The sequence below is a fragment of the Rhinoraja longicauda genome, chromosome 11 (assembly GCF_053455715.1).
Source record: "Rhinoraja longicauda isolate Sanriku21f chromosome 11, sRhiLon1.1, whole genome shotgun sequence".
NCBI classification, from domain to species: domain Eukaryota; kingdom Metazoa; phylum Chordata; class Chondrichthyes; order Rajiformes; family Arhynchobatidae; genus Rhinoraja; species Rhinoraja longicauda.
The window spans coordinates 31,132,679-31,160,097 of record NC_135963.1 but is presented as its reverse complement, the minus strand read 5'-3'; the positions used below and the strand labels follow the sequence as shown (position 1 = coordinate 31,160,097).

At 40.1% G+C, this 27,419-nt stretch overlaps 1 protein-coding gene across 3 annotated transcripts in view; it reads left to right on the top strand.

Annotated features, from left to right (window-relative positions):
- Positions 1–4,526: 4,526 nt before the first annotated feature.
- The window catches only part of fggy (FGGY carbohydrate kinase domain containing), a 169,853-nt gene continuing 146,960 nt past the window's right edge, over positions 4,527–27,419 (top strand). Inside the window, exons 1-2 of one of the 3 annotated variants that reach the window (XM_078407307.1) lie at positions 4,527–4,659; positions 26,160–26,347. In XM_078407307.1, coding sequence (XP_078263433.1) covers positions 26,171–26,347 — 177 coding nt within the window. In that variant the 5' untranslated portion in view covers positions 4,527–4,659; positions 26,160–26,170. Of the gene's footprint in view, positions 4,660–4,790; positions 5,046–26,159; positions 26,348–27,419 lie in introns of those variants that run through there. The other 2 variants (XM_078407308.1, XM_078407306.1) reach the window with 2 other exon arrangements.

Genomic DNA, 27,419 nt, shown 5'->3' with positions numbered 1-27,419 from the left:
AGGCCACCTGTAATCAATTAAAATTGTCATCATGTACCAATTTATCTATTTCTATAGCAATAATTTATACTTGTTTTGAACATAGATTTATCATGCGATATTGTGATCCCAGGATCTTAACTGTTCTTCAATCCTGAATTCAAGGGTTCACAGGCTAAATGGCAGAACTTTGTAAATATATAATGTGGAATCAGTGTTTGAGTTAGGGAGACAGATTCCTGAAGAACCTATTAAATGTTGGAGTTGGAGGCACAATAGAACCAGAACTGGCACAGATGAGTGAAAATGAAATACAACTGAATGGATTAAGGGGTTGGGTAATAAGAAAGTGAATTATACAAAAAGCGCAAACAAAACCTGAGAATTAGTGAAGAACGAGTACCATTGCATGGCCATATCAACACGAAGTCCTTTATTTTAGAAGTGGGACTTGCGGTTTAATAATCAATGTTGAAATAGCTCTATTGCTTCGAAATTCCATATTCTGCCGCTTTTTCATTCCCATGGGTGAAGGATGACAAACAGCCATTTCTATGTCATTTTAATTCATGTGGAAAATTCTAAAAGCAATTCCTGTTGAGGGTCATACTGGCAAGCCAGCACAATTTCTACATCAACTGGGTCCATCTTGATTATTTCACTGGATTTGATTGCTGATCTTTTACCCTCTCTTAAATGAAAGCATTTTCTTCACATCCATGCTATCACGACACTTCACAGTTTTAGAGATATTAATTAATCAAGTCTCTTTACAGCTTCCCTTTTTCCAAGTAAAAAGAGATGCAGAATGTTCATCCTATCCTGATGCACGTTTTGCTGGAGCCTACTCAATCTTAGAAATTGTGTTTTCAATTCCAGAGTGAACAGCAGTGGGCTCAGCCGTGAGCTTGTGGAATACCACAACCTATCTGCTACTCTAGGTAGCTGCCCATTTATTCCCAGTCTACTTTGTTATAGCTAGCAATTCATTCTGATACTTGTCCCTAAACCCTACAATTTTTGATCGTATTTCCTCATCCATTATGGGAAACTTATCCAAGGCCTTCTGGAAATTTAGATGAATTACAAAGCAGCATTACAGAACCAGAAACTGAGATTTTAACATAGTAACGTTAAGAAAGCCCCAGTTTTTGTTTCTATGGTCGTTTTAATGCATGCAGTAAAGTCCCACAGGTAAAGTTTAATACATATTCCTATTAATTTGTATCCATCTCAAGTTGTTGACACAAATACATTTTGCTATTTTAATTTAGGATTTCTTGACCAAATAAATGAGACATGAATATTCATTTTCAAATTCTAGTAGACACAAAATGCTGGAGTAATTCAGCAGGACAGGCAGTATCTCTGGAGAGAAGGAATGGGAGACATTTCGTTTCTAGAATTCTAGAATTCAAATGGGCCAAACCAGTTCAGAAGAAACTCAGATAACTGAATTATTAGGCTTTGCAGACAGGTTGATAAGGTTCATTGCCCATATGTCCCGAAGGGGATAATTTGGAGTGCCTGTTTTATAAACCTGACAAAAACATGGAATAGGTGTTGAAGTGGCAAAAAAAGTACATTCTAATTAATTATTCAGCATTGTGTTCTAATCCTGTCCTTTTTATTCCAAATCTAGAAAGAGGCAAATGCCATTCTAATACAGCCTCGGAGAAACATTGATATGAAGCTTAAAAAGAAAAAAATGAAAATAGCCAAAATCATCGAAAAACATCATGCATATGTAACACTGCATTTGAAAGATGTGGGATGAAATACCTAAGATACCCAGGTTTTTCCACATCATAGGACATCAAAATATCCATCAAATTGCATTAAACTGGGAGTGCTTGGATTCCAAAGGTAGGAAATCAGGCTTGGAATTGGTCAAGTCATGAGGAGTTACAGGGAGATCAAGATCACACACATGAAGACGCTAAGCCAAGTGGTAAATTTTCTAGTTTACGAGTCTACCTGTTTTTTCTGTGAAATTTCCAGGTTGCTTAATTACCTTCTGAAAAATAAGTTCAATGAACAAATTCAGACACATAAATGTTATTTCATTGGTTGCCATGACTGGTTTAATTTTTCATAACTGTTCAATTCAAAATAATTGGCTGCCATGTGCTTAGCAGAATATATCACGCCATCTGTGTTTGCACAAGGTTGGCTTGGTTTCTTCCCCCAAGCACAATTCAAAGCCAGTTTGAACTGACCTAGAAATATATGTATCAAAATAAACTTGGTGTAGGGTTTATGAACAGGTGTGGTTCTGTTCAGATTGCATCAGATAATTTCAGGGTAAAATCAGCCAGAAGTGTCCAAGGAGATACAAAAATGAGCAGGTTAACATCAAGGGAACATTTTGGAAAACAGCAAGAAGGGGAAAATGCACTTGATAATAATCCTGAGAAGCAGGTAGCATTTTATAAATGGAGTATGATTGAGTGCCATTATAACTGTAAAGTTACAATATAATTCTACATCTCTTGGAACATTAATTGTTTTTTTAGAACTCCAATGTAAAAGCAGGAATAATCATTGAGAGCATACATTATACATCTGGCCTGGCTAATGCCAGGAATCTGAGATTATAATTAGGCAAACTGAAATACTGGAACTATTTCTGAAAGTCATAATGTGTAGAAAGGAACTGCAGATGCTAGTTTACACCGAAGATAGGTGCCAAATGCTGGTATCACAAAATGCTGGAGTAACTCAGCGGGTCAGGCAGCACCTCTGGAGAGAAGGAATGGGTGACATTTCGGGTCGAGGCCCTTCCTCACTGCTGTCAGGGGGAGCGGGACAAAGAAAGGATATAAGTGGAGACAGCATCTCTGGAGAGAAAGAATGTGTGACGTTCTGGGTGAAGACAATTCTTTCAGACCATTCTTGTAAAAGGATCTCACCCGAAACGCACTCATTCCTTCTCTGAAAGTCATAAAGTAGTTTGCGTTGGAGAATGGGTGGCACAATACCCTAACTTAAAATTGTTATTATGATATAGGATTGTATCTTGGGGTGCAGAAGGCTTCTGTATGTAGGAGTTCTGGATGTAGAGTATGATGGCACACTAATTAATGCTGCAACTCCAGGGAGCCAGCTTCCATCCTGATCTTGGATGCTGCCTGTATGAACATTTCATTGCTTGGGTGTTTTGATCTTCTCCCACATTTGCTATTGTAAGCTACCCCTTAATGTATACCAGTGGCAAAATTATTAAAGGGGAGATCACAGGCATGTGAGAGGAGTTTCAGGGCTACAGGAAAATTAGAAGATAGGAATGGGATTCATGCGTTTGTTCTGCTTGGAACCAACAAAGGATGTATGGCCATCTTTTATATTGTAATAAGTACTGTAAGTAAACATGTTTTGCCTAAGAGACTAGGAAGCTCTACCATTGTAACTTTATGTGAATACATATTTAATAGGGACGAGACATTAGGGAACAAACTTGACAATAGAACTAATTTTGATGTATAGCAAAACTTTGCTATAGAGCAGAATAGATGCCATGGATGTCTGGTCTCCTGTGGTTTATAATATATTTTATTTACATAAAACTATGCCCACCACCAATAGTCATTCAGTAGTATTTGATTGAACAGTCAAATTCCTCAAGGATACATTTGCAAGACAAATGTTATGGGAGATGGTGATGGAGCCAATGTAAGTAGAAATCCTCTCTAACTTCTCAACCAGCTATTTGTTGTAAAGATAATTGTCTGTGACTTCGTTGGTAGGTGAAACCATCACTCAGATCTTACAGCTGGAACACCAGACATACCTGAAATAAGGTGCCAAGGTTTATCATCCAGGCCAAGTTAACTGCAGACATGGCCTGCAATAAAGAATTAAGCAATTCCAAGCCAATATATCTGATCAAAAATCTAGTTTTACCATGAATGGTGTTGGACAGTTTACAAAATTGAATAATTCACATAACCATCTCCATGTTCAATGAATGCTCAGCAGCAGAGTACAATTGATAAGATCAAAGTGACAATGATTATTAACCAGAAATGAATGAAATCTCAGCTTCCTCATGAGATTGCCTCCCCCCTTTCTCCTCAACTCTCTCAATCACCAAACTCTTGCCAATTAAATTCACACCATGTGTGGACAAGAGTTGATTTGGCATTGGGCCACACATATATTAATATCTCAGCTGCTTTTAAGAGAAATGTTCCAAGATAGCTGTATCTCTAAACCTGGTGCTCCGAAGTGACCACAACATTTCCATTTACTGACAAGTGGGAAAATTACCTGGTCATGTTATAGTCACAATAAAAGGGCAACTCCAATATAGCCAATTACCTCTCTATCAATTTATTCTGTCATCATAACAGCGAGAGATGTGATCAACAGTACCTTCCAGAAGTAATGTGCTCAGTTTGTGTTCCACAAGGACCATTCAGCCTTGAAAGCCCCGCATATAAAAAGCTGATCCGAGATTTTAGAATGAATAATTCATAAGGTTAGATATCCTCAAAGGTTTAAGAGGCGAAAGCACCAGGTGATGCATTACTGCCTGAACAGCAGTGGGAGAGGTCAAATTGGTTGAAATACCCACCAACATTCATTAAACTCAACCGATGGCACTTGCAGCGTGATCACGCGTCCAGATCAGTGGCAACCCCAAGCAAAAGCAAGGAACCATCAAAAATAATAGAAAAGGTGAAAGGAAAAAAATAATGAAGATGAAAGAAAAAAAAAACCTTCAACAATTCAATATGAAACCGGATTTCACATTCACCGTCATTCTGCCTCGACCGTCGCCGCTTACGAAATTGGGGAGAAAAAAAAACAAATTCAAGGTTTTAAAACGAGTTTGGACTTTATTTCCACTGTTAGTTGAGCGCCGGTCAAAGTCCCCTTGGCTTTGCTTGGCTTGGCTTGGCTCTGCCTCTGGCGGCTTCCTTCCCGCAGTGCGGCACCGCCGGACCGGCTCCAGAAGGACAGCTCTTGCCTCGGCTCGGCCTCGGGCTCCTGGCGCGACCTACTCCGGGAGGCGGTGTCGGCGGCGGCGGCGCCCACAGACGCCGGCTCTTGCCGCGGGCACGGTAACTCGTCTACAGCGTGGACGCGCACATTTAATCCCTCGCACCCGCCCCGCCGAGCCCTGAAGTGCGCCGCCGCCGCCGCCGCTTTCCCCGCCTCCGTCTCCTTGACAGTCAGCGGCCTAGGCGCGGCCTGTAGGCTCCACGGGCACGGCACGTCCCACTCCCCCTCTCCACGCCCCCTCCCGCTCCCACTCCCCTCCATCCCCCACTCCCCCCCCTCCCCTACTCCTTCCCCCGCACTCCTCCTACTCCTCCCCCCCACTCCCCCTACTCCTCCCCCCCCATTCCCCCTACTCCTCCCCCCCACTCCCCCTACTCCTCCCCCCCACTCCCCCTACTCCTCCCCCCCCATTCCCCCTACTCCTCCCCCCATTCCCCCTACTCCTCCCCCCCCACTCCCCCTACTCCTCCCCCCCCCACTCCCCCTACTCCTCCCCCCCTCCCCTACTCCTCCCCCCGCACTCCCCCTACTCCTCCCCCCCACTCCCCCTACTCCTCCCCCCATTCCCCCTACTCCTCCCCCCCCACTCCCCCTACTCCTCCCCCCCCACTCCCCCTACTCCTCCCCCCCCACTCCCCCTACTCCTCCCCCCCACTCCCCCTACTCCTCCCCCCCCACTCCCCCTACTCCTCCCCCCCACTCCCCCTACTCCTCCCCCCCACTCCCCCTACTCCTCCCCCCCACCCCCACTCCTCCTCCCCCCCACTCCTGCTCCCACTTCCACTCCCCCTACTCCTCCCCCCCACCCCCACTCCTCACCCCCACCCCCACTCCTACCCCCCCACTCCTCCTCCCCTCCCCCCACTCCTCCTCCCCTCCCCCCACTCCTCCTCCCCTCCCCCCACTCCTCCCCCCACTCCTCCCCCCACTCCTCCCCCCACTCCTCCCCCCCACTCCTCCTCCCCCCACTCCCGCTCCCACTCCCCCTCTCGATCACAGAGGGAGGAAGTGAATGAGTTGGCGCCCAGTCTGAAGAAGGCGCTCAACCCAAAACGTCCCCCAGTCCTCTCTCCAGAGATGCCGTCTGCCCCGCTGAGTTACTCCAGCTTTTTGCGTTCATCTTCGATCAGAGAGACCCATACAACGTGGAAACAGGCTCTTCGGCCCAACTCACCAATACCGGCCCACATGTCCCATCTACACTCGCCTACGTTTGGCCCCTCTCCCTCTAAACCTACCCGACCCAGTCCCAGTCCGTCGGCGCTCCTTCAACGCTCGGACCTTCGCAAACACCATGCATGGCATTTTTTTAACAAACTAGATTTCAGGTCTCAGCAGAGTCTCAATAGCTCGGGTGGTGGCGTTTTTTGTAAGCAGGCAAGGCCACATTCCCCCTTGCAACGGCGGTTCTTTACCACCCCCTCCCCCCTCTGACTGCTAACATCCCTGGCACAGTACTGCGCATTCTGTAAATCTAACATCGATTCGAAAAATACTCGGATTAGGCCGTTTCTGGGGAAATAATAACAATATTTGCCTGATTTACTGTGTTTGTAACTGGTTTGTAAAATGATCAAATCCCATTCCAGGGTGGTTTGCTGGTTAACTGGAGCAGGAGCTGTTATGAAATCGAATTAGATGGGTTTATTTTGGAAACAATGCAATAACAGAAGATCTAATCTTAGTCAAATAAAATGTCAAATTTGCACGTGGCTTAGCGCTACCTTGAGGACTAGGAAATGCAACATTGCAAAGTTACCCATCATGTCTGGAACTATAATTTTGTTAAGTGGGATTGCTTTGGGATAGATCTAGTGGATCAGACTGGGCATCCATGTGAGCAATTGAAACATCACAATCTAATCTTGTGCCCTGGTATATTACTCACTCTACCTTAGTGAGGAATGTTTGGAGCAACCTCAGACTTACAAAAATGAGGTGGCAACTGATGGAATAAAAAATATAGGATGTGAATCAGTAACTATTCAATAATGCTTTTCTAATTAGTGGATCAGATCAAAGCTCTGAAATTTCGTCACATCTTCTTGTAAAACCAATGGGTGGCTGAACAGTTAAAGGAAGACGACTGTCCACTTCACCTCTGACCCATTGCTGACATTAGATTTAGTCTATGGAATTGATGCGCTACAATCCTGAGAACTATATTCTGCACTCACTATCTTCCCCTTTGCCCTAATGTATTTGAGTTTGACAATTGTATTCATATATATTATCTGATCGGATAGCAAGGAAAACAATGTTTTTCACTGTACCTTGGTACACATGACAATAATAAACCTAAGCCACATTTATCCAGAAGTGCTGAGTGCATGATTTACACTTCCTTCCCGAGATTTCAATCAACACAGAAGCCATCAGCTAATTCAATTTAGTCCAGGTGTTGTCAAGAAATGGCTGAAAATACCAAATGCATCAAAGGCTTTGGGACCAGACAACATAACAACTGTGCTCAAGCACATGCTATACCTTGAATCCAGCTGTTCCACTTCAGTTACTGCAATGGAGTGTACTCAGAAATGTAGGAAATTGCCCAGATATGCTCAGTTTGCAAAAAGCAGGATAAACCCAATCCGGCCAGTTACGTTCTAATCTGCTTGAAAGGGGCATCAGTTATACAAGTGGCCAAGAAGAGTAAGATGACACGAACATCTATGGTGATAAAGTGCTTTGAGAGGTTAGTTATGGTGCATATCAATTCCTACCTCAGCATGAACCAGGACCCATTTCAATTTGCCTACTGCCACAATAGATCAACAGGGGATACGATCTTGCTAACTTTTCACTTTGCACTGGACCACTTGGACAATAAAGATACATACGTCAGGCAGTTGTTCATAGATTACAGCTCAGCATACAACACCATCGTCCCCTCAAACCTTTTACCATGCTCGGAACTGGATTTCAGTGCACCCCTTTACAACTAGAACCTTGTCTTCCTCATCAACACAACACAATTGGCACGAATTGGCGACACCATTTCCTCATTGATAACCATCAGCACAGGGGCTCCTCAAAGCTGTATGCTCATCTCCCTACTCTATTCACTCTGGACCCCTGACTGTGTAATTGGACACAGTTCCAACTCCATCTTTAAATTTGCTGACAACACCATCATTATTGGTTGAATTACGGAGTGTAATGAGGTGGGTAAATGGAGGCGGATCGATCATCTGATTGAAAGGTGTCAGAATAACAGCCTTGTATTCATCGTCAGTAAAAATCAAGGAACTTGTTGTTGACCTTAGAAGAGGAAGGCTGAGGATCCACAAACCTGTCTTCATCCGGTTGAAGGTGGATAGAGTCAACAACTTCAAATTCCTAGGCGTGTTTATTTCTGAAGATCTATCCTGGACTCAGCACATTGAAACAATCATAAGGAAGCCCATCAATGCCTCTACTTTCTTAGATTGGGGAGATTTGGTATGTCGACGAATACTCTCTTGAACTTCTACAGGTGTAGGTAGAGAGCATATTGACTAGTTGTATCACGGCCTGGTTCGGCAACTAGAAAGCTCAGGAACGAAGAAGATTACAAAAAGTGGTGAACATTGCTTAATCCAGCACAGTACTGATCTTCCCACCATCAAAGTAATCTATAGGAAATGCTGTCTCAAAAAGTCAGTCGGCATTAGCAGGGACCCACACCACTCTGGTCATTCTCTTAGTTCACTCCTGCCATCGGGAAAAAGGTATATGAAAAGCCTGAAAACTGGAAACCCCATTTTCAAGAACAGCTTCCTCCCTACGGCCATCGAGCTATTGAATATAACAAACTCCACTAAACTCTGAACAATGAACTGGCTTGTTTGCACAAGAGTCTTTCGACTTTGTTTTGTTTTTTTGCACTACACTGATTTTTTTAATTGAACTTTATTTTGTTTGTTTATATTATCTTTGAGTACTATGTTTACAAACCATGTTTACTATGTTTCCTTTCCGGTAGAAATTACAATAAAACACTTAACTCTCTTGACTTCAAGTACTTAATTCCAGAGGTGACGTGTCACTGCCCTTGACATCAAGACAACATGTTACGAGTGAGGCCTTGAGTTGGGATGAAAGTGAAGACAGTGGGAATCAAGTGGAGAGCACTTCAATGTCTGGAGTCAAATCAGGCACAAAGGAAATGGTTGCAGCTGTTGAAGGTCATTCATCCAAGCTCATGAAAATGAGTGTAGCATTTGCAGCTAATCGCGGAATGTTCAATCCTGTTTGAAATGCTCAGTAACCAATACTTTTCCTGTGCTGAATCCTTAATAGATCTAGACAAAATTCATAGATCTAGCCGCAAATATCCATACATGACTTTCTGGTGGAAGAAAGGCCATTGGCAAATGCTAGGACATTACTCTGAGGAAATGCTACACTCATTTTCATGAGCTTGGATGAATGACCTTCAACAACTGCAACCATTTCCTTTGTGCCTGATTTGACTCCAGACATTGAAGTACACTCCACTTGATTCCCACTGTCTTCACTTTCATCCCAACTCAAGGCCTCACTCGTAACATGTTGTCTTGATGTCAAGGGCAGTGTCATATGTGGAAAGACTGGAGCGACTAGGCTTGTATACACTGGAATTTAGAAGATGAGAGGGGATCTTATCGAAACGTATAAGATTATTAAGGGGTTGGACACGTTAGAGGCAGGAAACATGTTCCCAATGTTGGGGGAGTCCAGAACAAGGGGCCACAGTTTAAGAATAAGGGGTAGGCCATTTAGAACCGAGGTGAGGAAAAACTTTTTCAGTCAGAGAGTTGTGAATCTGTGGAATTCTCTGCCTCAGAGGGCAGTGGAGGCCAATTCTCTGAATACATTCAAGAGAGAGCTAGATAGAACTCTTAAGGATAGCGGAGTCAGGAGGTATGGGGAGAAGGCAGGAACGGGGTACTGATTGAGAATGATCAGCCATGATCATATTGAATGGCGATGCTGGCTCGAAGGGCCGAATGGCCTACTCCTGCACCTATTGTCTATTGTCTGACATGGGCTTGTGAGTGGTGACTACCATTCATGAGACAAAAAGTGCCAGGCAATGACCACCTCCACCAAAGAGTGTCTAACATCTACATTCAATGGCATTACTATCATTGAGTCCCCCATCTGATCAACATTATGCAAGTCATATTGTCCAGAACCTCAAATGGACTACATACATAAATAATATGGTTTCCAGAGCAGGTACAAGGCTGGGGTAAATACTCATGTGATGGTAGCTCAAAATCTATCTACAATTTATAAGGAACGATGAAATATTCTTCACTTGCCTGGATGAATGCAGCTCCAACAACACACAAGAATCTCAAAATACTTCAGGACAAAGCAGCTCACTTTATTGGTACTCTAGAGGCCTAAACAATGATTTTCTTCACGATTGGCACACTGGTGTATGGGAACATATATGAAGAGTATATCACTTCTTTCATTGGTGCTGGCTCTAAATCCTGGAATTCCGAACAGTATTGTGGGAGTAGCTTTTGCTAATGTTCCAGAAGATGGAGTCACAATAAATAATGGATTTTCCATTGACACACAGTTTCCCAAAAAAGAATAAATAAAAGGGAAATGTATTGTAGAACAACGATTGTGGCAGTGAAGAAAAAAGAGGCTGAAAGTTATACAGTTTTTGTTTACATGACACTTAAAAACGTGGGGAGAAAGTACAAGTATCAAGAAGCAGAATATCAGATTTAAATGATGGAAAAGGAACCATACAGTCATCCAGCACTGAAACAGGCCCTTCAGCCCAACTCGTCCATTTTGACCAAAGTGCCCCATCTTAACTAGTCTTATTTGCCTGTGTTTGGTATTATATGAACGTGGAGAGTTGTGTAGAAAAGGATACCGCTGAAATGGATTTATGAAATTGGATTTCACGCAACGAGAAGGATGGAGCCGTTACCAGTGGCGTACGTGAGGAGTGGACGGTAGGAGAGGTATTGCCTCCAGTGCCTTCAAGGTCGGCTGCAGGAGAAGCCCCTCGGGATACAGAGAGGGTTGGCTGAAGGAGAAGCCCCCTGAGATACAGAGGGGGTCGGGCAAGGAGAGGGACGTTGGGTCAGAGGCCTGCAGCAGCCTGGGGCTTACCTTGGCATACCTGGATCAGGGGCGCTCCAGTACTTCCAGCATGTGGACCAGACCTTGGATTTTTTTTGTAAATATGGGGACTGCATTTGCGGGTTGTGCAAAAGAATTTCACTGCTGTGCATACGTGACAATAAAGAACCATGGGGTTCTCTACGAAGACTTTTTGCCGAAGGTGAAGTAAGCTGACATGTTGAAAATCTATTTGGCATTCCACACCTTTTAAAAAATCTAGATGGCCAAGCATGGAACATTTAGGATTACATTGCCTTATTGTTAAAGCAACAATTCTGAAGTTGATGCCTTCAACATTTATAATTCCTCATTCAGGTTTCATGCACTTTTTTCTACCAACACAGATGGAATGTTTAACATACCCACTGCTCATAGTACAAAGACTATATAACAACTTGTTTTCACATGCCATTCCTTTTCTTGAGTTTGGCAAGTGCATCAGGCAATCGTTTGAAACTGTGCGGCAACTATTTCTGAGCACGTAAACAAATGCAAGAACCATAATGAAGAAGTTTGCATTTGATGCAAAAAATAACCATGTTATAGATAATGAAGGAGAAAGCTGTAAAACTGGTCAAGGGAATAGAAAGCTGTCAAATTGAAGACAATTCAAAGAAGCATAAAGTAACACATTTGGAGAAGGTAAATAAGGAATGGGAATACAGGGGCTCCCCAGGTTAGCAATTACCTGAATTACATAAATCTGATGCAAATTCCCTTGTGCATTTTTCAAGCGAGTAATAATAATAATTTTTTTGGTGATATTCATTAATGACTGTATGCAGTGTATATATACTATTAGTTTATTTATGAGTGATGTTAGGGTGACTTTGCAATGGAATTATAAGAATCATAGCAAGTGTATATAGAGCAATATGATATGAATTGTGATAGAAAATGGACGTCTCTGACATGGGGAAATCGGCTTAGGAACTATTCTCAGGAATGGACCCCATTACATAACTTGGGGACTGCCCGTATATAATAAATTATTCAATGCTCTGAACTATAGATGGAATGATGGACCATGAAGCGAATGTTCACACATCATTGAAAGTAACAGGACAGATTGAAATGCTGATTAAGAGACATACAGTACCATATCGTTCAATTTATATCATATAAGATTAGTGAAATCTTTCACAAACTGTATCAATGTCACAAACATACAAATAAGATACGAGGCCACACAGCCCCTCAAGCCTGCTCTGCCTTTCAATAAGATCATGGCTGACCTGATTGTAACCTCAACTCCACATTCTTGCCTTCACGTGGTAATCTTTCACTCTCTTGCACAAAAAGAATCTATCCAACAACACCTTAAAAATATTCAGACACTGCTACCATTCTAAATACAAAGACTCACACCCCATTGAGAGAAAAACAATCCTCATCCCTCTATTGAACAATACACTATTTTGTAAGTAATTCTAGACTCTCCAAAATGAAGACGTATCTTCTCTACAACCATTCTATTAGGACTCCTCAGGATTTCAGTCACTTCATCTATCTTTCAGACTCCAGTGAATATGAATCTAGTTTAACCAATCTTTCCTCACAAGTTAATTCACCCATTTCAGTTATTCAATTAGGCCTTAGCTAGAGAACTGAATTCAACTCAACAAGAGTTAGATTCAGCCCCAGGAGCTGAACTTAAGGATCAGATGGGTAGTTTGTGGATATTTCAAGTTTGCATGAATTGATTTGTAATCGTCAATTAAAGTGTGATGGGTGGGTTAACAAATGGAGACATCCTAGAAGCTTGGGTCTAGAAGCCGAATATGCGATTGCCATTCCGTTTGTAAAGTACAACTTGCAAAGTTGTAAAGTGACGGTTATATAACCAGACAGGGATTATGCAGTTGATTCATCAAAAAGATACAGAAAATGGCTGTTAGGCCCAATTGTGCACAAGTGGTTGAAAAAGGGAAACTCCACCTTCCTGCACAAGATCCATAACTCTGCAATTCAGCGTCTCTCACAATACATCCAACACAGATAGTAAAGGTTTAGAAGAATTTGTGCCAAATGCAGGCAAATGGGACTAGCACAGGTAAACATCTTGGTCGGCATGGGACGAAGGGCCTGTGGTGACGTGCGATATAACTCTACGACTCTGGTCATTGCATTAACTAAAGGCATGAAAGCACCAGAAGAGTATATGGAAGATTTACAAGGGCATTATCAGGGTTAGATAATTTTCATTATGAGAAATGATTGTGAAGGTTGGAGTTATTTACTTTGCAACATAGTTGGTTTTGATTGGCCTAGAGAGATTGGAAGGACTTACTTCCCTTAGCAAAGGCATTAATATCAAGAGGCACATACTTTAAGTGCAGTAATTGATAGTTGAGGAAATATGTTTTTAACTGAGAAAACAATGGGGTTAGGACCGCATTGCTTGAAGGGGGGTTGTGAGTGGGGTTGATAACTACATGACCTGACTGGTAGGAACCAGAAGGGAGGCACTTAATATTATGTTAATTACCCTCCAGAAAGCCACTGGCACCCTTCCTCTTAGAGTTTTAATCCAGTTTACTGATGGCATACAACAAAGAGTGAGGAAGGGGAGGGCTGGGATGTGATGGTGGGGGAGACCACTTAATTAATTAAGCCTGCTTCAGATGATTATTTATTATGGAATTTTCTTCAATACCACTTGTATATATCTTGTATTTTTTTGTTTATAGGTCACGGCTATGCGGACAAAGCTGTATTTATAACCCGCTCATAGTTTTTTTAACTTTGTTATTGTTGGTATTCCTGACTTGCTGTCTTCATGATCTTATCGAAACGTATAAGATTATTAAGGGGTTGGACGTGTTAGAGGCAGGAAACATGTTCCCAATGTTGGGGGAGTCCAGAACCAGGGGCCACAGTTTAAGAATAAGGGGTAGACCATTTAGAACAGAGATGAGGAAAAACTTTTTTAGTCAGGGAGTTGTGAATCTGTGGAATTCTCTGCCTCAGAGGGCAGTGGAGGCCAATTCTCTGAATACATTCAAGAGAGAGCTAGATAGAACTCTTAAGGATAGCGGAGTCAGGGGGTATGGGGAGAAAGCAGGAACGGGGTACTGATTGAGAATGATCAGCCATGATCACATTGAATGGCGGTGCTGGCTCGAAGGGCCGAATGGCCTACTCCTGCACCTATTGTCTATTGTCTATTGTTCATGATAATTGTACTTCTATAATGGTGTAACAATGATCTTCTGATATTGACTCCGCACAAAGGAATTGTGATATATGTTCGTGAAGATGGAATGATACTTTATTGTCATGTGAACTTGGCACAGTGAAATTCTTTGTTTTGCATACAGTACACAAGTATGCAAAGAGTTGCCAGGTGACAAAGTTACAAAACTATTCAATGTAGTCTCAATAGTCCTTCTTCCTTCGCCTCCCTCTTCCCCCAGCCCCCCTTGCTCTAGGCAACTCCCCCAAGCCGGGTCGTTCTTTGTTCTTGCCCCCCCACGCTGGGTCCCACTTTGTTTTCGGCGGCGAGCCCCCGACCACCGGGACTCACGCAGGCCCGTCCTCGACCAACCGCTGGTACTCATGCGGGCGATGGATCTCCGATGTCTCACCTCGCTTACCGATGACCCTCCTCACTTGGCCAGCAGCTGAGTCCGGTCCTGGTCGGCCCCCTGCCGGCGGGGGGGAATTAGATAGGTGAATTAGAGGGAAATTTGGTGTGGTATGATATGGAGCTCCATGTCATGATACCTTCATTCATTCTCTTTTCAATGTAAAGCTACTGGTAAAGGGAGGTGGTGTTGGAATAAACGATGATTTACTGCACCTAGTCCTTTACATTACATTCTCTTTAAAACGAAATCAAACAGCTTTAAGAAATCATAAATTTATTTTCTCAAGAAATATTGATCTGCTTTCTACTTGAGAATTTGATTTAATTTGATTTGATTTTATCCTTTCTTGAGAGTCATTTCTGCTTATCTACTGAATTTTGAGAAAAAGGATGTTGGAAGCTCCAACCTTGCCCTAACACAGTGAATGATTTCAATTGTGTAGTTTGAAACAAATTGTACGGTCAGCCTCTTTATGATGGTCATTCCTTAAAATATAAATATAAATCAAGCCTATTTCATGCAAATTTGTTAACTACATTGAACAAAAAGTCTTTGCATTGATATTTTCCCCCTCTTTAAAAGTCAGGAATTATTCATTGGAATATGGTCTCCTTTTATTGATTACTTAAAGGGTCAGAATGGTTCAGCACAGGAACCTGACTAGCACTCGGACTAAAGAATGGATGAAATGCTATACTTTGAAATGTACGTATATATCTCGAATGAAGTTTTTGTTATTTTAATAAATTTTTCCATTCTTCTTTAACTAACTTTTTCCTTATCTTTATAATTTGTTTTTGTTTTTGTTTTTATTTTGCTTCTCTCTCTTTTCTTTCTTTACTTCATCTATTTCTTTAGTTCTATCTAGTTTTTAAAAAAAAGGGGGCAAAAGGTATTGGAGACAATATAATAATAATTGACAATATTATCAATTTAAAAATGTATGACTGTAAAGATGTACCTATCTCCAATAAAAAAATTTATCAAAAAAAAAAAAAAAAAAAAAAAAAAAAAAAGTCAGGCACCTCACAAATTGGAATATTGAAAATAGAATTTGCTTTTCAATGGTGAGTGTAATGTATGAGTTTCTTCAGAATTCAGTATCGCGACATCCCAATTGAAGCCAGCCACTCTCATTCTAAAAAGAATGTATGGTACAACAATGAATCTAGGACAAACTACCTGGTACAATTCCATTCTTAATGTATAAGTACATTCATATATGCTACAGTCTTTAACTGAAAGGATAGTTACAAAGCACAGACTTTAGTTGGACGTGATGGAAAAGTTTAAAACAGCTATCCAATTGAGAGAAAGGAAAAGGTGATATATGTACTTTAAAAAGCTAGGAAATAAATATTATCCTGCTTAATTATTTAACGTATTTACTCAGTGAAGCGCCTAAGCTGCTGAGACCAGAAAGATCCCACGTCTTATTCTCCTGTCTGCAATTCTTAGTTATGGCAATAGGTGTGATGTTATTAAAATTAATTTCACTATTACTGCATGAGGAAAGAGAAAAATAGACAGGATTCACACCACTGATTTCTCAGTGACCCCAGCTGGAATTTACATTTTTAAATAGTTGTTGGTAAGGGTGAATAAAACTTCATTGCAATATCACCAACGTGAATATCCCATCAAAAATCTCATGCTTGAAACATTCATATTTGGGTAAGTTACTGGTATGTGATTAGCAATAGTGTGTTCAGCATTAAAGGGAAGTGGAGAATAGAATCAGTAAGATTTATTAAAAACGGTGGTTAAACTAACAGCAAAAAGAGGTGGAGAGTGTTCAAAAGTAATAAGAACTGCAGAACTAACATGGAAGGAATTAACAAGTGAATGAAAAAAAACAATAGGGGACATCTGAACTGAAATATATTTAGAGGACAGATTGAACACGATCCACCAAAAGCAAAACTGGACATTATTGCAAGAAAGAAACGTAATCAGCAGTATGAACCATAAATTAATTAGATTAAATTACGAGTTAATCCTTAAGTCAAGAAAATATTAGAACAGTTAATTAAGAAAATTAGTTGATTTTGTGAAACATAAATTTAAAAAAACAAAATCAAGATGTAGGACAGTGTATTCATTGAAATGTTGGGACCCAACACCACATAGCATATTAATGTCCCAAAACAGCATACACCTCCATGTGGACTCACTGTTCCAGTCAGAAGTACACCATCTCCAAAATGGATAAGAGCAAGCAAGATAAATCTTAACCTGTGTGCCTAAAGTAGGCATTGATCAATTTTCCATAAGATTATACTTGGTTGAGCTCTGTGTTTCAATATTAGTTTGTCGCAAGGCAGATAGTGCCTTTACTCAAAGATATACCAAGTTGAAAGACGACTTACATTACAGAATTGATATTGGTTTATTGTTGCCACATGTACCGAGATAGAATGAAAAACTTTGTTTTCAATCAATGTGGATTTCTTGCATATGGAAACTGAATGAGCATTGAATTCATTCTAACATTGAAATAAAATATCTTGCAGATCATTACTGCTCTAAAACAATGAAAATCGAACACTCACCAGTTTCCTCCATGAGGCACCTATGAGGAAATTGGAGCACGAGCAGTGGCATATTTTTCTTTTACTTTTTCTCTTCGCACTTGGTTTTGTTGTTAGGCCCAGCATAAGTTCAGTGGGGTTTAAGAGTGTCATGATTTAAGCTGCCCATTGGGATATTTTGCTGTTGTGTAAAATTTTCAAGAGCAGCAGTAACTGATGTGGAAATAAATATATGAGCATGTATGCATGAAGGTTTGAGATCAGTGTGCTGCAGGAGGTGGGGGAAGGAGGTGGAGAGGGATATGTGTGTTTGTGCTGTCAAGAAGGTTTGACTTTGACATTTTTTGCATTTTTCCCGTTTTGGAACCGTTTTGTAAGCAAAACCTGGTTTCTCATGGTAACAGTAGAAATATTTAAACTATGAAAACAAAAGTAGCTGCACAGACATGAATACCAGAGTTCATGTAAAAAAAAATGGAAAGGTGAACCCCTTGTAAATAAGCGGAAATAGGACTGAAACAAACATGCTAAATATCCATCTGCTTTTACCTTTATCGTGATATGTAACCAGATTTCTTACCAGTAAATTCTTCCATTGGAGATATTGGACAATATCCCATGCTCATACTTGCCTGGTCCAGCTGCAGAGGGCCGATTGTGCTGGTCTGGGGCGGAATTGTGTGTTTTGAACAACATTTGGACCTCAGGCAGAGTAGTAAAGAAACTTCTTTCCTGAAATGCCGTACAAATCTTTGACAGCCGACAAAGCTATTGATTCAGCTTAATCAGTTTTAATTAATGGTTTTCATAATTTTCACAGTCAGATATTTACAAATTATTAAAATTGAAGTAAATAATATAAATTATGTATTAATTTTAACAGAAGAAAAGTTAAGACAAAATCCTGAAAACATAAATAATTAAAAATATTAAAGCAAGTTTACAAGAAGCATGCGCTCCCCTTTACCGATGTGAGCAGTTCCACAATCCTCATTGAAATTAATGGCTCAGGTTCAGGCCTTATATTGAGATTCCCCTGCGTAATTACTACTGAATCTCAGCAAGACTTGGTTCTGTCGCTGGAGTTGAACCAGCAACTTCTGCTGTCAGCAATGAATGTTTAAAAGTCTCTGAATTGCTGCAATACTCAGGAGGTTCCACTGGACATAAGGAGCTGAATCTTGAGTTCATTATTGGTAGGCAATCTATTGCATTGTTATTGATATTAACGTCATTCATATTTATTCCTGCATTTAAGATAAAGTAATTGATAAAAGAAAAAGCAAGGAATTATGTGCTGAGTTTTGTGGAACCCCACCGGTAACAGATTTTCAGTTAGAAAAACACTTGCCAACATTTTTACATTCAATATGGCAGTGTCTTTTAGATACCATGCGTTTTACGTTTTTGACCAGCCCACAAGAAGAATTTACCTAAATCTTTGTTAAAATCCAACTGGATTAAATCAAATTCAATGCCCTCATTAACCCTGCATGCTCCCTCATCAAGAGATTCATGCAGGACTTAAAGAGGATGTTCCCTTAACAAATGATGAGAGTCCTTGATCAATCGAACTGGAAGTTTATATTATCCCCTACAATTGATTCCAATAATTTGGAAATGTAGCCTATACTTAGAATATCTTATTCTCACTTCTAAAATAACTGTCTAAAGTTAGAATCATCTGTTTTATTCTTAATTGTTTACTGTATGTCGTGTTGTTACTTGCGAGCAAAGCACTAAGGTAAATTCCTTGTATGTATATATACTTGGCTAATAAAATGTATTCAATTCAATTCATTCAATTCAATTACTCTCCTGGAGTCAGAGAGAATAGAAAATAATCAGAGTCTCCGCAATTTTGTCATTTGCTTATTTTTTTGCAGCCAGAGATATATTTCCAGAATGGATTGATTTATCCACTTTCAAGGATATTAAACTCATTAATACGTATGACTTCACAATTATCCTCCTAAGAATATAAGCATCATCCCTTTATTTTGTAAAGCCAACTTTAACGTGTTCGTAGTTCAATGGTATCATAAAATAATGTATGGAATCATAAATTAATTCTCAATACAAGGCCTGTACCTGAGGCACTGATTTCAGAAGGAGGATATTCCATAATGATAATGTGGTGAGAATAAAAATAGAATTCATGTAGGATTAGTGTAAATATATGAATTATGGCTGGTGTAGATCAGTGGCCAAAGGGCCTGTTGCTGTGCTGTAACTCTCTGTGACTTTGATTCTAAAACCCGCTGTTCCCTTAGTTATCATCTTGCTATTTATATGATAATAAAACACCATTGGATTTTGTTTGATTTTACTTGCCAGTAATTTTTCATACTTTGGTTTCTTAATGTCCCTTTTAATTTTACTCTTACACTCTGTACTTCCAGGCTTTTTGTTACATTGAGTCCTCAGCATCTCAGAGAGGCTTCCCTTTTTGCCTTACTTTTTACATATTTTGTTATCCAAGAGATGACATACCTTGCATTGAAACCTTTTAATAGCTAATCCGTTGATTAACATCAATATGACCAGTACTCTGTGGTTTGGTTGGATAAACTTGGATTATTTTCTCTGGAGCTTTGGAAGTTGAGGGGAGACCTGATAGAAGTATAGAAAATTATTGGAGGAATAAATCGGGTAGACAGAACCTTTTTTCCAGGGTGGAGATAATAAGGAATACGAGGGGATAGCTTTAAGGTCAGAGGGGGGAAGTTTAAAAGAGATATGCAGGACAAGTTTTCTCTACACAAAGAGTGTGCGTGCCTGGAACATGCTGCCAGATGGCAACACAATTGTGGCATTTCAGAGGCTTTTTGATATGCACATGGATATGCATGGATTAGAGGGATATAGACAATAGACAATAGACAATAGGTGCAGGAGTAGGCCATTCAGCCCTTCGAGCCAGCACCGCCATTCAATGCGATCATGGCTGATCACTATCAATCAGTACCCCGTTCCTGCCTTCTCCCCATACCCCCTCACTCCGCTATCCTTAAGAGCTCTATCCAGCTCTCTCTTGAAAGCATCCAACGAACTGGCCTCCACTGCCTTCTGAGGCAGAGAATTCCACACCTTCACCACCCTCTGACTGAAAAAGTTCTTCCTCATCTCCGTTCTAAATGGCCTACCCCTTATTCTCAAACTGTGGCCCCTTGTTCTGGACTCCCCCAACATTGGGAACATGTTATCTGCCTCTAATGTGTCCAATCCCCTAATTATCTTATATGTTTCAATAAGATCCCCCCTCATCCTTCTAAATTCCAGTGTATACAAGCCCAATCGCTCCAGCCTTTCAACATACGACAGTCCCGCCATTCCGGGAATTAATCTAGTGAACCTACGCTGCACGCCCTCCATAGCAAGAACATCCTTCCTCAAATTTGGAGACCAAAACTGCACACAGTACTCCAGGTGCGGTCTCACCAGGGCCCGGTACAACTGTAGAAGGACCTCTTTGCTCCTATACTCAACTCCTCTTGTTACGAAGGCCAACATTCCATTGGCTTTCTTCACTGCCTGCTGAACCTGCATGCTTCCTTTCATTGACTGATGCACTAGGACACCCAGATCTCGTTGAACTCCCCCTCCTCCTAACTTGACACCATTCAGATAATAATCTGCCTTTCTATTCTTACTTCCAAAGTGAATAACCTCACACTTATCTACATTAAACTGCATCTGCCATGTATCCGCCCACTCACACAACCTGTCCAGGTCACCCTGCAGCCTTATTGCATCTTCCTCACAATTCACACTACCCCCCAACTTAGTATCATCTGCAAATTTGCTAATGGTACTTTTAATCCCTTCGTCTAAGTCATTAATGTATATCGTAAATAGCTGGGGTCCCAGCACCGAACCTTGCGGTACTCCACTGGTCACTGCCTGCCATTCCGAAAGGGACCCATTTATCCCCACTCTTTGCTTTCTGTCTGTTAACCAATTTTCTATCCATGTCAGTACCCTACCCCCAATACCATGTGCCCTAATTTTGCCCACTAATCTCCTATGTGATATAGATCATATGCAGAAGAATTAACGCCATCATGTTCAGCACAGATTCTGTGGGCCGAAGGGCCTGTTTCTGTGCTGTACTGTTCTATGGTTAATTGGGCTCCATGCTGTTCATCTACATAAACACACATTCCAAAAGCTAAACCATGTATTTATAACAACTAATTTTCTCAAAATCTGAGTCTGGTCCTGCCGAGCAAAATTACCAGGTAACCAAGTCTGAAGAACGATCCCGATCTGAAATGTTGCCTATCCATGTCCTCTAGAGATGTTGCCTGACCTGTTATGTTACTCCAGCACTTTATGTTCTAAACAATATTCCAGCATCTGCAGTTCCTTGTGCTTCCATGTAACCAAGTTTACCTGGCCTTTTCACTAATTGCAAACAGCTTTCTGACTAGTACTGCAAAATAAACTATAAATTACAAGGTCTGTTAAATTAAATGATAAGTGCATAAGATTACAAAATTCTGAAAAGTGATCAACAATAAACACCACTTGGAATTACCCCATGGGACAAAATCCCTGATTTTATATTCTGTAATGTGTGGAATTAGTCTCTGACAACATATCATAAACTACAACAGCCAGGTTGTGGCATGCAACCAGGTGCTGCCACTTGTATACAAACATGAACATATGTTACTCCACATGACATAACAATATGCCGTGACAAGTTTTAAATATACTTTAAGGGGGAGAAAAGGGAGAGGTAGCATTCTTAGGTGTCATCATCTGAACATGCGTCAAGAAATCCGATAAGAAAAAATTGTGTGGATTGATTTACTTTTTCATCTAAATTTCACGAGAGTGAATGATATTCTGTATCTTAAATTGTAGAGCCATGATTTGTGAAATGTGTAATGGTAAATTTCCATTATCCAAACAACCAGGGATGATCTTTATGGGTATTTAACCAAATTGCCCAGAAATTCATTTTCATTCAATTGCATTCTTACAGAATTGCACAACTGGGAATGTTTTTATTCTGGAGTGAAACACAATAACTGATGTTTCTGGTTTGGTTTAATCACTCCAAAAGTTTAGCTGGGCAGTCCCAGATATGAGTCACCCTTGCAACATAGACGTGGTTTCCTTTGCAGCCATGCAGGGCAACAGGGTCATGTTTACTATACCGTTGTGCACTCATAGAACAACATGATTTTATCAACAGAGCATTCGATAAGGACACTTATCTAGTATGTAATTTACGTGTTCATCTTGGGTTCGCCTTGGTCTTGAAAGGACCAATTCAACTGCCAATACTATCATCAGTAATGCTCAATGATCAGCCCAACTGATTCTCGACTACTGATTCTCGACTAGCTAGGCCAGCCTGATCTTAATTCCAAATCCCCTATATCTTTTTTAACAAATTAATGCAGCCCTATTGCTTATACTCCCTTCAATCGATGCTGGCATACCTCACCCTTCCATATCTCTAGTTTCCCTCTCCCCTGACTCTAGGTGTCGATCTGAAACATCACCCATTCCTTCTCTCCAGAGATGCCACTTGCCCTGCTGAATTACTCCAGCATTTTGTGTTTGTCTTCGATGTAAACCAGCATCTGCAGTTTCTTCCTACACATTTCAGCTGGCCCCATTTATTTTGCTTCCTATTCAACACAGTGTAAGTCTGATCCCTTATTTCCCTCATTGAACAGATACAATTCCCCATTCATTCTGTCTACAATGTAGACTGGAATGTAATCAAAAAATTGCAGCATGGTCACATAGGCCACTGTTGGTAGTGAACATCCAAAATAATTGTTGCTTTGAGAGTGTGCTAGAATACCCGGGTAAATTTATTTAAACTAAGATTGCTCATTACTCTTATACTTAACTATTCATTTCTAAAATGAACATTTCCACCAAAACGATTATAAGGGGGCTCAATAAGCAGTTCTGGTGTTTCTTTATTGAATGTATTATCCATATCTCTTAGTGATTTCAGCTGCTGCATTTGAAAATGACCACAAAAACATCCAAAAAGCTGTAGATTTTGAAAAATCCCTTATTTTAGTCTCAATTTTTGGCTCTCGAGCACTGACAAGCATCGTAACTCAACTTTTAAAAATCATGAACTCATTTTGATTTTGTTTTGCAACAACTAAAAGTGATTCCATGAATTAGGGATAATTTATTTCAGCCTAACAAGTGATCTGATTGGAATATTATCTTTCAGTTGTGCCTTTAGACTTGAATAATTTTTATGGATAACTTCCCAATACAGTGAAAAATGTATGTTACTCATCGAGAAGCAGGTCATTCTGGTGCATTGGTTGAAATGCTAATTGTTGACATAAGAGGCTCACAGTTGCCATGTATGTAGCTTTGTTGGTTCAGCCAGAGTTACTGATTGAGTTTATTTTAAATAAGTTGGATTTGGGAATTTTTACTGGGGTTATTGATTTCCAAACAAGGAGAGAAACAGAAATGCCTGTAAGAGGCTATATTTCCAATGCACATGATCATTCCCAAGCTCTGCCCATAAATGAGAAACTGGGCTTGAGATGGTCTGGTATGGATCCAACTTTCTTATTTTTAGTAGTTAGACTATTCACATGCTGTTATGATGTTGTGTAACTGTTTCATGTGTAGAACTGATGCACTTTCGGCTGTGAGAAGTGTGATATAAATTGTTGATGAGCAACAGGAAAGAGTTTTGTATTCTGAATATACCAAAACACCCATCCTTTGAAATCGTAAAGGAGTGACTTCAAAAAACAATTGGGCTCAAAGTAATTTTGCTTTTATTGAATAAGGCCAGTATCACTTTGGCCTTTTATGCGTGACAGCTAGTTTTTGTGTCTCAAATCTGAAAACTCATGTAACCACAAGATAATTTGATTTCCAAGGCAAATTTGGTTGCTCACCTACCTGATTTCCAGCAATTGGGTGGCTTTAAAAATGTCCAAATATATATTGTGCATGCCATGTATGTGGTCAGAAAACCACAGGAATAAACCAAAAGCAAAATACTGCAGATGCTAGTAATCTGGAATGAAGAAGAAACTGGTGAAAATACTCTGCAGGTAATGGCAGCATCTGTAAATAGAAGGTAGTTAATATCTCATGTTGACAATCTTTCTTTAGTTTGCTTATCAACTTGAAACTGTTTCTCCACAGAATCTGCTTGATGTGCTGACTGCAGAATTTTCTGGTTATTGGAAGGTGTTGAGGTTGTTGTTAAATTAAAGAGGAACACCAGTGATGTGGCAAGTAGACCAGTGATGACTGTGGAGGTGAATAGGTAACAGGGAGATAGCAAGGGAGCAATGAGGAAATCACAGAGCAGTACCAAGTGGAGCAGTATGTAGACAAAGTGCCAAGCAGCAAAGGGATGGATGGGGTATGCATGATAGTTATACCTTCAAAAGTGCTAGAGGTTTAAAATTTGATTATGTCTGGATGAAATAAAACATGTCTCATGTATGCAGAACTGAGAAGTAACTTGGATTGTAAATATGGCCAACCAAGAAATATGTGCAATACCAGTCCATGTTCTTTTTTGCACCTTTAATGAATTTGCCGTCAGCAGTGAAGCCACTGAAGCATGATAAGTCAGAAGTGTTCCATCAGAATATGTGCTATCTGTGTTGAAAGCATGTCCTTTCCCAACACCTACTCCTGTCAAAATCAGCTCAAAAAGATTCCTGGTGTCCAGTAACTGTGATGTCACTATTAAAGAAATCTCAACAATTTTTCATTAACTTTTAAACGTTAAAGCACTAATAAGGAACAGAACACATGTGATTATCATAGAACGTCAAATACCATAAGTAAACATTTCAAGACTTTATCTTAAAATCACTTTTCCTGGAAATTGGATTGTGATTTGTCTTTGAGTTTGTGGTTTCATTTCTGTGGAAAATAAAACATAATTGCAAAGGGATAATTTATTTCACATGATGTCTGTGAATATTCTTCTGTTTCCTCCATGCACAAAGCAACCTGAGATCCCACAATGTGTAGTGCATGCCTGGAAAAGACTTAGTTGTTTTCATTGATGTTTGCTTAGCCCATGCCAGCCAAGAAGCACTCATGCAGAGAGAGGTCTTCAAAGCCCTATGAGCCTATTTCAATTATTTAAAGGGGACGTGTCAATATAACGTTTCCTGTGTTTTTAATTTTAAATCTTCAGCACATTTGATAATCATATTTGGATTGTAATACAGATGAAGATTTTACATTGAGTTCATTTTCATTTGGGTGAAGAAGGGCTGGATGTTGCATCAATGAATTGGAGCACTAGAATGCACCAAATTAAAGTTATAAACATTTTTATGCATCAACCCCAATTATGTTTTGCTTTAATAATCATTTTATAGTTTTTGATGTTGGTTTCAATTTACAGACATAAAAGATTACCTTATTTATTCACAAAATGCTGGAGTAACTCAGCAGGTCAGGCAGCATCTCAGGAGAGAAGGAATGGGTGACGTTTCTGAGATGCTGCCTGACCTGCTGAGTTACTCCAGCATTTTGTGAATAAATACCTTCGATTTGTATTAGCATCTGCAGTTATTTTCTTACACTAAAAGATTACCTTAGTTTCTTCTACAAAGCTTCAACAGATTTGGATGCATAAATAGTCTATATTTATTATTTCATCATTTACAGGGATATTCTTTAACAAAACTAGGTATGGGAGAATAAAAATGGGATTGGCCGAGGATTGCTCTAGTTGATGCTTGATGGCCAACGTAGATTCGGATGGCTAAAGAGCTTGCTTCCCTGTTGTGTGACTCTGACTTTATTATAATTAACATCTATATCCAAAATTAAATTAACTTTAGGTTAATCCATTTTTTAATTACAGACGAAGAGCGTCATGTGAAACTTTATGTGAAATTTCATTGATCAGATCTTTCTTATTTGTGACATATTTATTTTATAGACTGACTAAACATGCAATACTACGTGGGGATTGATGTGGGGACTTCAAGTGTACGGGGAGCACTTGTAGACCAGAACGGTAAAGTGGTGGTGCAGACAGAACAACCAATCCAGATATGGGAGCCACAACCGGATTACTATGAGCAGTCTTCTGCTGATATCTGGGCAGCGTGCTGTGCTGTTTCAAAGGTACATTTATAAGAATGTTTGCATGACAATATTAAACAGAAGAACTATTCATAAGCTAAGCTATATTTTTGTAATACAGGAATCCAGCACCTTGTCTACTCTGTTTAAGTCATTGAATTATAACACTACAGTATTATGTCAACTCCCAATGCATTTATAAATATTAATGACAATGAGACAAATAACTTTAGTCCTTATGCCAGTTGGCGTGAGGTATGTGATTATTAATGCAGAATTTCTAACTTGCTCTTAGCGAGCAATTGGCAAACAATTTCTTCCATAAAACCAAACTTTCCTGGCATGAGATATTGAGCCATTATGATTTTTTTTCTTGATGAACAGGATATTAAGCCACTGGAAAATAGTACTGTTGTGGTTCTTTCTGGAACTACCTCCATTTTTTCGCTTTCTGCTGTACTGCTTTATATTTAACAGCTTCTCAGTGGCCAGAAATAGACCTTGTTACCAAGAATAATGTGTTTACTCTGGAGAGCCAGAGGCTCTGAAAGATGTCTATTGCAGTAAAGTGGCTCGGGTGATTCCATTTGTTCGCAAGGTGGAATTCAGTTCCTAAATCACCAGATAGTAGTTCTGGCAATGCTAGAGAGGCCAATGCGTTTAATGGCGGGTGGCGTAGTCTTCATAAACAAATTAAATAAAAAGCAAATGTGATCAATTATAAAATAACAAACACTGAATTTGCTCCTGCATTACTTTTTACATTGTTGTGTTGTCAGATCTTGAAAAGTCGTCTTTAAATGACTTCATCTGGCCTGGTGTGCTTTATTGCCAGGGCCAATTTTTAGTCTCAACTCTTACTGTTAGTGCATCATATATTTCAGTAATTCACATGTGGAACAAAAAGTCATGAAAATTGACCCATATTTTAAATAGATATTGGGTATTTAAACGTCACTCAATATCAGATGCAAAATTCCAAAAGTGTTACCCTTTTCCATCTATATTGTATTATTTAAAGATACTTAATAATTTCCAACAGCTAGTTTCACATGGGTTTTAAGGGAATTTATTTAATGCCTTCTTGAGAATGGGCAGAACATGAAGTGGAGAG